The sequence below is a fragment of the Quercus robur genome, chromosome 6 (assembly GCF_932294415.1).
Source record: "Quercus robur chromosome 6, dhQueRobu3.1, whole genome shotgun sequence".
NCBI lineage: Eukaryota > Viridiplantae > Streptophyta > Magnoliopsida > Fagales > Fagaceae > Quercus > Quercus robur.
In genome coordinates this window covers 40,606,721-40,617,818 of record NC_065539.1, presented here as the reverse complement: position 1 = coordinate 40,617,818, position 11,098 = coordinate 40,606,721, and the positions used below count along the sequence as shown (strand labels likewise).

At 34.6% G+C, this 11,098-nt stretch overlaps 1 protein-coding gene across 1 annotated transcript; it reads left to right on the top strand.

Annotated features, from left to right (window-relative positions):
* The first annotated feature begins 211 nt into the window (after nucleotides 1-211).
* LOC126688748 (magnesium transporter MRS2-I-like) lies at nucleotides 212-7,425 on the top strand. The gene is made up of 11 exons (XM_050383556.1): nucleotides 212-848; nucleotides 946-975; nucleotides 1,838-1,991; nucleotides 2,182-2,303; nucleotides 2,804-2,878; nucleotides 4,655-4,882; nucleotides 4,962-5,006; nucleotides 6,449-6,493; nucleotides 6,579-6,608; nucleotides 6,743-6,862; nucleotides 6,955-7,425. The coding sequence occupies exons 1-11, from the start codon at nucleotides 567-569 to the stop codon at nucleotides 7,039-7,041; spliced, it is 1,218 nt and encodes a 405-aa protein (XP_050239513.1). The 5' UTR covers nucleotides 212-566; the 3' UTR covers nucleotides 7,042-7,425.
* Nucleotides 7,426-11,098: the final 3,673 nt, after the last annotated feature.

Sequence of the window (11,098 nt, the reverse complement as noted above, 5' to 3'; positions counted from 1 at the left end):
ACTTGAATTGAAAATTTTTTACTAAAAGTACTATAAATAAAGTAAAAATTAACTTAATAGTATAGTGAAATTTATAAATAATATCAAAAGATGAAATAAATTTTGCACAAATAAGCTAAAAATTTTAACTTTTCTCAAAGGCCTGCTAAAAAAAAAAAAAAAAAGGGTATTATATAAAGGCAGTTGATAAGAAAGGTAGACCAGCCCACACTCGAAAACAGCCATCCCCATTTAATGCCTTCCCTTTCCCCAAACTCTCCGAAACCCACCACCGCCCACACGCACACCCCCCAATGAAAGAAAGGAGCAAAACACAAAAAAATTGTTATAACTTCAAACCACTCTACTCATCTTCAATCAACAACAAAAACTCTGAAATCATTCATGCCAATCCCTCCAATATAAAAACCCAAAATTTTCTCTCTCTCTCTCAGCCGCCAAATCAACAAATTTGATTTGAATAGAGTGAGAGAGAATTGGGTATGAGAAAGAGAGAGAAGTAGAGTTGATTTATTTTTGGTTGTGGGCGTGAAGTGGTGGGTGGGGTTGGGATATGGTAAATAGAGATGGGGCGAGACGGGTACGTGGTGCCAGCGGACCCGGGTGCCGGTGCAGCCATGATAAGCGCGAGTGCGAATGTGAATGTGAATTTGAAGAAGAAAAACCAGTCTGCGAGGAGTTGGATACTGTTAGACTCCAGAGGAGAAGGGACCAATCTAGATGTGGACAAGTACGCTATAATGCACCGCGTTCACATCCACGCACGTGATCTCCGTATTCTCGATCCCTTGTTGTCTTACCCTTCCACCATTCTTGGTCGTGACAAAGCCATCGTTCTCAACTTAGAGGTCACTTTACTCCTTTTTTTTTTTTTTTTTTTTTTTTTTCATTGCTTTCGTTTCATACTGATGGTTTTTTTTTTGGTTTCAATATCTGGGTGTTCAGCATATCAAGGCAATTATCACTGCTGAAGAGGTTTGTCTTCTCTCTCTTTTGTCTTTTTTTTAAATAGGAGACAGTTTTAGTTATGTTCAAAAATAGAGATTGTGGGTTTTTTAGTACTTTACTTCACTTCACTCAACTCAACTATCAAGTCCCGTTGACTTCTTCAGCTTTTGTTTCAAGGTCTGAGATTTTTTGTTTGTTAAAAAAAGAAAAAAGAAATTTGAAGAAAAACCCAGTTTCAATTTCATCACTTTCATTTTGTTTATTATAGCTTTGGTGTTTGATTATCAAAAAGTGATGGGTTAATCATACTTTATCCACTGTGGCTTCAACTAGTAAAGTATATTGTCCTTGAATAAGGGAAAATGCTTACCAGTGTTTATCATCATGGAGCGGATGTTATAGGTTTCAAATCCTATTGTAATTATAAAAATTAAAAAAAAAAAAAAATTTATCAGCTTTTTCGTCAGGTGCAGCCCTAAAAAAATGCACATGTGAATTGTATGCCTTGATAGAAAGGTCAAACTTGACCTTAGGAGCACACTAGAGATCATTATTCCCCAATTTGATGATAAGCTTAAGAAGTAGACAAAAAAAAAAAAAAAAATGAAGAGAAGTGAAAAAAGAAAAGAAAAAGCAATGACCTGAAAATTATAATTTTTAGATGCATATTTTTCCCCCTCTCACTAAGCAAATGGTGGGGATTAAAAAATTTGTACTTTTCTGGTGTTTTGGATGACTAAAGATTGACTTTTGGTGGATCAAGAGTGCCTCTGAGTCAAGATTTATTGGTTGATTGATGTTTATTTAACAATTAACTCAATAATTAGAAAACAACTGTGAGTTTGAGTTGTTTTTGCAATTTGTGATCGTTAATTTTATTGAATGATAGGTATTGCTTCGGGATCCATCAGATGAAAATGTTATCCCTGTTGTTGAGGAGCTTCAAAGGCGATTGCCTCCTGCAAATGCCATTCCTCAAGGTCTAGGTGATGGGAAAGAGTACCCAGGGGGCCAACATGACGTTGATGCTGGTGAAGAAGATGGTAAGCAATATTAATTTAATGGTTAAAAATTGAATCAAAACAATCTTGATTAGTGAAGAGTTCAGACTGTTATTGCTGTTTTGGAAATGTGCATTATTTTTCATCTAGTGTATTTTCTCAATATTAGAATGAACCTTGTCGGTCCTTTTTTATTTCTTGTTATATGAATGATCTAAATTATGCAATGTAGAGTCTCCATTTGAATTCCGGGCCCTGGAGGTAGCGTTGGAAGCTATTTGTAGTTTCCTTGCTGCACGCACAACAGAATTGGAGACTGATGCTTATCCTGCATTAGATGAGCTTACATCTAAGGTGATTGCTTATGTGTTTCCTCTTTCTTTAACTGGTCCATTGTCTTGCTGTTTTTTGTAGTTGCCCCCACTTCCAACTACCTCACCCAAAAAAAAAAAAAAAAAAGGAAAAGACTCTCGGTTAGTGGTTTAGTTAAGGAAACAGGTAGACTGCTTATATATGCTTATAAGACTTATTGTCTACTTTTGGATGTTTAGTAGGAGTTCAAGGGGAGAATTATTAAGGGTGTTGTACTGACTCATGGCACTGGACAGTTCATGATCCTTCATGTTAGATTAAAAATTTTTGGGAGTGCACTTTTTTTATTGTATTCCTTTATTTATTTATTTATTATTTTTTAATTTTGGATTCATTTTAATGCTATATACATCCGACCTCCTTGGCTCTTTGGGCTCTTTTATTCTTCATCACTCTTTCCTGCTTTGCACACTTGTAATGCTGTTCAGCCTCTTGTAGTGTTTCATTATTGTCAATCTTTTCTGAACAATTATTCTTGACAGATTAGTAGCCGTAACTTGGATAGGGTTCGTAAATTGAAGAGTGCAATGACAAGGTTAACTGCTCGAGTTCAAAAGGTATGCACTTTTGTTGTGATGTGAGAAAGGATGTATTTCTGCTTACCAAAAGAAAATTTTTGTTATCAAACCCGTTCTTTTTAGTGTGTGTGTTTGATGAGCTTGTTTGGCTAATTTTGTTGCAAATATAATTTTTTTTGAAGTAAAGCTGTACCTTTAAAACGTGATGCTTTAAAAAACTCTACAAAAGCTGGTAGTGAAATAAGCTGGCATTTTAGGGCTAGACAAACAGACCATTAGTGTTTTATCCTGTTAGAAAATTTTATGATATGCATTATGAACATTATATGTAAGAAACATTGTTGACTAACCTACTAAATTTTGCTCCTTTTTTTGTGTGTGTGATGGCTGGATTCCTAATATTTTCTTTAGTTGAAACATAGCTTTTGTTCTCCCAATTTTTGTGCTTTTAGGGGGGGGGGGGGGGGGGGAATCCTATTTTGAAGTATACTGATCAAAACTAATGTATAGATTTTTTATTTGGCTAAAATATTGTCTCCATTGCTAAAGTTGGCATGAATTTTGCTTTTTGTCCCTAAACTTTAGAAAATTCTTTTTTCCTCCCAAAACTTTTTTAAAGACATTTTGTTAATAGTTTAGGGATGAAAAATGGACTTTTTTCAATAGCTTGGATGAAATTTGAAGATTGATAAGTTTAACATTTTCAATAGTTTAGGGACAAAAAATGAAATTCATGCAAATTTTAGGAACGAAAACAATATTTTAGCCTTTCTATTTTAACAAATTTACGTCTTAACATTTAAATTTTCATTATAAATTTCTTTATTTTATGGGAAAAAAGATATCTGTAAATATGGTTAATAACTTAATATACACATTTGGGTTTAGATAATAATTAACAAACAGTCATGGGGGATTTTGACGAATTTTTTTTTTTGATAGGTAAGTTTACACATGCACCCAATGGGTTTTGAACCCATAGCATCATCCTCCACCCTTCCTTATGGAGGGAGGAGGTGCTGTTTGAGCTAGGGCCCTTCTATTTAGTTTTTATTGGTTTGCATTTCAATCATTATTTTAAACAATCTAATTGCAACGAAGCCAAAAAAATGAAGTCTGGGTTATCCACCATTAAAAAATTTCTATCTATTCCAGAAAATAAGAGAAGTTCCTCTTCCACAATATTACTTAGAAGAAGGATCTGTAATTAGCTCACACAATAGAAAGTGAATTTTATAGATTTGACAAGGTTGTCACCTGTAACTTGATCTATAGAATGCGGTGTACATAGTTATGGCTTTGGATTCTGCGCGTAACTGGCCATATAGGTTTGGGTCAGCAAAAATTTGGAGCTGATATGATATCTATATGAAAATTTGGAGCAACAAATCTGTTGACTTCATGTTATGCACCATCTAGGTTACAGTTGATTGTCTCGATTATATGGTTTTAGGAAAATGGAAATGGATCAAACAATCTACTGATGATAAAAGAAATCTCAAAACTTTGACAGATAGCATTTATTGCTCTAAGTGTGCTATGCCACATCAGTGCAAGTCGTTGGCTGAGAAATGTATTTGCAGTTCTGCCTTTTCTTCTGTTTTCGTAAGCAGTATCATCCCCACTAGATCATGTTACATATAAGTGTAAACTGTGTAATCCAATAGGAAACTATATGGACCACTGCCACTCTGAATTTGTGATGTGGATTTGATAATAAGTTACTTGACCAGGTTACAATGACAGAAATATGTTTACCTTTCCTTTAATTCCTTAAAATCATAGTTTTATCCACTTCTGATAACTAAATTGCAGGTTAGAGATGAACTTGAACAACTACTTGATGATGATGATGATATGGCTGACCTCTACTTGTCAAGAAAGTTGGCTGGTACGTCTTCACCAGTTAGTGGCTCTGGCGCTGCCAATTGGTTTGCTGCCTCCCCTACTATTGGCTCAAAGATATCCAGAGCGAGTAGAGCAAGTGTGGTAACAGTTCGTGGGGATGAGAATGACGTGGAGGAGCTTGAAATGTTACTGGAGGTTATAACATTGATTTACTTCTCATTTGTCATGTTTTATCTGCAGTGAAGTCTGAAATGTGTAGTAATTTATTTTGCAGGCTTACTTTATGCAAATTGATGGCACATTGAACAAATTAACCACAGTACGTGCTATTTTGGATATTATTTCTTTATCTTTTATTTTATGGTTCGTACTTATCAATATGACTGATCATGTGCATGCATATTTCACTGGTAAAAGCAAACTTTAGACACGTGATGCTTGTAAAAGATCATGTAGGGCTGATGCTAGCAATTGGTGACTGGTGAGGAGTAATTTTTGAACTGGACTAGTGGAGAGCAGAGTTGGATGGATTTTGACTTTTTTCTTTTTGGGACTAGGTTTTCTGGTGTATCTTGATCAAATTGAAGTTTGGCTAAACCAACTTTAGTACTATATGGGTTTTTGTAGATTATGAGACTTATTATTTTTTTACTTAAAAATCTGTTTCTCTTATATTTAATGATATTTTCACTTGAAAGTTTCTTATCATTGTGTTTTGGTTCTTATATGCAAAGAGGGAGAATTATTTTCAGGTTTCTTTTAATTTAAGGTTGAATAGCCACCCCCCCACCCCTCTGCTCTCTCTCTCTCTCTCTCTCTCTCTCTTTGTTTAATTATTTGCTAAATTATGCTTGCTTCCATGAGAGTGTAGAAGAAGATTCATATTTTAGTGAAAAAAGAAAATTTTATGCTGCTATGGCCAAGAGCCTTGTAGCTCAACTATGTTTCCAACAGAAATGTCCCAGGTTCAATCCCCTATCCCCCATTGTAACTATCAAATTATTAAAAAAAAAAAAAAAAACTGTTAGCTGTTATGAAAAGGGTAAGATTATATCATTTAAATTTCCTTGATCTTAATGTAATCCAAATCTTCATAGTTCATGTATTAGGTTGTCCAAAGAACATTTCATGCCACTGGTTCAATTTGGTATGCAAACTAGATATATATAAAGATTTTTACTTTCTGATATCCACTATTATTTCTTTGTAGTTTGTTAGCTTCTTGAATTTAGAAAACTGAAAAGAAAAGCAATGGGGGGAAGAGCTTTTCATAAACCTGATTAGAAAATTGAAGCACCATGCAATGGCCTGATGGGCCTGTATTACCAGGTTAAAAATTTGGTCGTGGGTTTCATAACCATTTCCAGTCTCAGTATGGATGCTGTTTTCTTTGGGAGTTAAAGTATATTTCTTTGTACACAATAGACTGGTTTCTGTTTAACATTTACAGAAACTCTGGTGCTAAATGTCATTTGCATACCCTGGAAGTTGTCAGCAAATACTAGAATGGAATAACCTCACCCCTTTGGGAAAGGCAGGCTTAATAATCATGATAAGCCAAAATGAGGCACCTTTTATTGAGCTGTGTTGCTTTATTCTTCCACATGCACGATTCCTTTATACTAACTTTCAATTCTGCTTCTCGTGCAATATGTTAGGTTTTGTAAAAAGTAGCTAAATCTTTTGATGTTTGATAAGATTTATACACACTCTTTCTGTCACATATTATGCTTTTCTAATTGCTATCTTGAACTTCTGCAGCTTCGAGAATACATTGATGATACGGAAGATTACATCAATATTCAGGTAACCTATTCTCTAAATTTGTTGTGCCAGATTCCTGGGTTGCATATCAATATTGTGTGATCTGAATAAAACTTTGTTTTCGCAGCTTGACAATCATCGAAATCAGCTGATTCAGGTGCTCCAATCTTCCTGTGTTGTGTATTACCTATATTAGTGCATTTTTTTCTTTTCCTGATGATATTTCCAAATCCTGGAATGTTTTAGTTTTAGTTTTAGTTTTTTACATTATCTTCTGCTCAATGGCTGCAGTTGGAGCTCTTTCTAAGTTCAGGAACCGTTTGTTTATCCATCTATTCTTTAGTTGCCGGAATATTTGGAATGAATATCCCATATACCTGGAATAACAATTATGGTTACATGTTTAAATGGGTAAGAAGTTATTTCTGCTGGTAAATTTGGCTGTAGGTTTCTGGATGAAATTCTCTTAAAACATTGAATTATCTTCCCGTTTGGGCTGGCAGGTGATCATTGTCTCAGGAGCAATCTGTGCCTTTCTCTTTACACTGATTATTTCTTATGCACGCTACAAGGGATTGGTTGGATCTTGAATTCACGCTCATGCACCAAATATTGTTGCTGGAAAGGACTTCCAAGCTTGAACCTTATGGCACCTACTATCATGTGCAGCATAATAAATTTGGTTCCTCTCTCTTTCTGTTGGAATGTATCGACCAGGATTGCATATGGCACCAGTGTTTTAATCCCAAGGGAACATGAGTTCACTAAATTGTCAACTAGATGTTGGTTTGAGGCACCAACTCATATCAATTCATTTTATTGCCTCTAATATATGTAAAGGCGGAAGCTCAGCTACTGTCAGGTGTGTAGCATCTTTTAAGCAGAATTGTATAATAGGAACTGTGTGCCATATTGACAGCCTATACCCACAATTATGACATTTTTCAATCACATTTATTAATCGCTTTTTGTTACGGCATTTTGTTAATCAGTTTCATCATTTATTATCTCTGCGCAATTTCGATTATAGATTTTACTGTCTTGAATCATAGAAACGTTATTTTTCATTTGTAAACACGTGCAAATAACCACTGATATCCTCCTGCAAAGTCTGAATTTCTGTCGATTAACCTGCGTTGAATAACATTTTTTGATAATTGGGAGTGAGGAGGATTTCAACTCGTTTTCGTTAGAAACTCTATAAGGTTCTAATAAGTTGAGTTATAAGATTCTTGGCAAACTTGGGTTGAAGAGTTGATTAACATAATTTAAAAGGTGAAAAAAATTTAGGGCATGGAAGAAGAGTGGGGGGAGGTGGAGGGTGGGGGTGATTGAGAATGCAGTGAACTTGCATGTGTACTATTGAGATTTGGTTGTTGAATGAAAAGGATCAAATAGTAGTTAGATTAAAGAGAGTTATAGAATGACTATATATATACATATAAAGTCTAAGAAAAATTCAATTAGATTTTTACTTGGAGTCTAATTTTGTGTCATGTGTCTTGTCTAATTTTTAATTTTTTTACTGAGTTAATTCAATATAAAATATGAGGAGTCTAATATACATGAACCACAGAAAACCCAATAATATATCTAATTTTATATCTAAATTAGAAGAATAGAGAGTTTGAAAGATTTTGCTTTCCAATGTCATTTTTTTGTCTAGCTAAAAATAATTCAAATTTGTTAACTTTTTACTTATTAGAAAGAAACTTATACATATGATATGATATGATGTGTGTGTGTGTGTGCGTGCGTTTTTTTTTTCAATAATTTTTAATTTTTAATTTTTAATTATGCTCCTGCATATAGTTCTAAACAAGTTGTATACAATTACACTAAATAAGTATTTGAAGAATCTAAAGGATGTGTATGACCAACTAAGGAGATTTGGTGGTAGAAGAGGTTCAAAGTGATGGATAAAAAGAAAAAGCTATAGAGGCCTACTTAGATGTAGAGATAATATTGCTCTTAAAAATTATAAAGCAGCATAGATGGAAACAAATGGAAACAAAAAAGGCTGTGTGTGAGGTGTTACAAAAATAAAAAATAAAATGAAAGAAAAGAAGCTCTATGTGAGGTTAGATATGAGGCTTTATGTAGCAAGCAAGGGATGAAGGATGGAAGAAAAAAATTGTACTTTCTAAGACAAGGGAAATGAAAATAAGATACTTGAGATGCGTCAAGTGCATTAAGGATGAATAGGGTATTATTAAAGGAAGAAGAGATTAAAGAAAGGTGGAAGAGTTATTTTGATAAACTGTTTAATGGAAGTTGATAGTTCCTTGAATATCAGTAGGTTGACGAGTCTCGAACGATGATGATCTTTGGGCTATTTCCTATAAAACAAGAACACTGGATCAGAGGAGACCGGTGGAGACCGGCCAAAAGTCCTCTGATGATGAAGTTACTTACTTTTTTCTCTCTGTAAGGAAGGAGTATTTTCTTTAAATAAAATTGACTGAATCCCTTACCCTTCATCAGAGAATTCTTATATAGTGTGTGGAGAACGGTTAATAATTTAATAACCGTTCCCAATGTCGAGGAGTCCGGAGAATTGGGGGTAACTTCCATAACCGCTATGGAAATTACCTAGGTGGGATGGGCCGTTCCATGATGAACTCGTCCATCTTTTATTAAAGACGAACGAGATCATCTTGGACGGCTTGCCCTTCGCCCGAATGATGATGGGTAAGATTCCCATGGGATCTCGTCCGTCCGAAGACGGACGAGGTTAGCCAGGATGCTTGGAACGATCACTTCGCCTGTGGTTTGTCATAGCTTGTCTTTCCTTGGACGAGACATATGGACGAGTTATGGAGTTGGATGTTTTTTATGACACCATCAGAAGTCATATAAGAAATTGGAGCAAACTAAGTAATTCAATTGAGGATAGAAATCGTAAGTTTGTTTGAGCAGAAAAGGATGTGGCTGAGAAGGATAAAAACGATAATATATTATCATGGGTATGATGAAGTCTGTATTGAAGTTTTGGAAGTGTTTTGATGATGTGGCCGTAGACTTTTTCAATAAGAACATGGTAGGAGTACCATTATTCCAAGCATAGATGAAAATCCTACCATCACCACCTTTACCTCCGACACCATCACTTCTACCTCCATCACCACAACCACCATTATCACTACCACCATCACATCATTTCTCAACATTGACACCTTCTAGTTTCTAGATACTTTGCGTGTGCGTGTGTTTTTATTGCGCTCGTCCATATACACAAAGTTCTAACTAGTTGTATACAGGTGTAACTAAATAAGTATTTGGAGAATCTAAAGGATGCGTACAACCAACTAGGGAGATTTGATGGTGGAAGTAAGAGGTTCAAGTATTTGGAGAATCTAAATGATGTTTTTTTTTTTATCATCTATTTTGCAGTTGGTAGTAACTAAATAACTAATCCATTTAATTAACACACTAATAACAATTTTCTATTGGTGAAACAATTTAGGGTTTTTTTTTTTTTTGATACAAGATAGAATTTCTACTCTAGCCTAATCTAAGTGTATATGTGTGTAAAACTTCCTCCTGGAGACTTGAACCCCGACTCTTGCCCCATACACCCTACAAGCATTTATATTTGTGGAGTGACCACTATACCAAGGGTATGTGGTGGTAATTTAGGGGTTTCAATTGGGCTGGATTTCTAATGCTAATATTTTGGGAGCCTTTTTGGAGATGAGAGAAAGAATGCAAAACTTATTAATATTTTTTTCTCTTAAGAAATCTTAATTATCATCCTACAACTTTTCTTTGGGTATAAATTTAGGGATTTTTTTTTCTTCAATAGGGAGCCTTGGGATCTTTTTATAAATTTTTTAGGTAGGGGCCTTAGTCCTAAGGGGCCTACGGCTTAGAGTTAGCACCACTTCTCATCATTAGAAAATTTATCATGTATTGGATACATGTATCCTCCTTCTCAATTATAATATCACATTCCTTATAACTAATTCAACTAATGCAACGACACAACATTTTTTTTTAAAGAAAACTAATAATTAATAATTTAATTAATTAAACAACACCCAACAACGAGAAGCAGCTAAAATCCTTCTCCCAAAAACTCCTATACACCATCGTTTCACCACCAAGAATCCAACATATCGTCGAGGCCAGCCAAGAAATCCCCAAGTTAGACAATAATTGATGAACATTCATTTTGCTTCGCCTTGAAGATAAGGGGATTCTTCGATTTTTGTGCTGAAATCTATGAGTTCCAATGGGAGCTGCGGCATTGAAAAGAGAAGAATTATCACTATGCTCTAATTTCCTCGTCAGATGCTAACCGATTTTACCTTTTTTGTTTCCGAATTGTCAAAAGAGAAGATTTTGATCGTGAAGGGCTTGGATCTCTATTGAAAAAAAATAATATAAAGAGCTTCAATTTTTGAACTTTCTTTTGATTTTAATGAGAAGGATCTCTCCATTTTTAATCTTGTTAATTTCCTCCATTTCATGGTTGAGATAGATTTTACATATTTAAAGGTGTAAAACTAAAAACTTAAGAAGTCATTTAAAATTTTAAATAATATGTCAGTCTGTCTATACAATGTTGATCCAAAAAATAAAACTTGGATCATGAAGTCACTACAAAAAACACAGGTTATATCGATGTTTTTTCCCAAGCAGTTT

Bases quoted from the DNA above. Each gene is read 5' to 3' on its own strand.
- LOC126688748 (XM_050383556.1), top strand. From the start codon at position 567: ATGGGGCGAGACGGGTACGTGGTGCCAGCGGACCCGGGTGCCGGTGCA. The intron at 1,992-2,181 runs GTAAGCAATATT...TATGCAATGTAG, and splicing joins TGATGCTGGTGAAGAAGATG to AGTCTCCATTTGAATTCCGG. The intron at 5,007-6,448 runs GTACGTGCTATT...GAACTTCTGCAG, and splicing joins CATTGAACAAATTAACCACA to CTTCGAGAATACATTGATGA.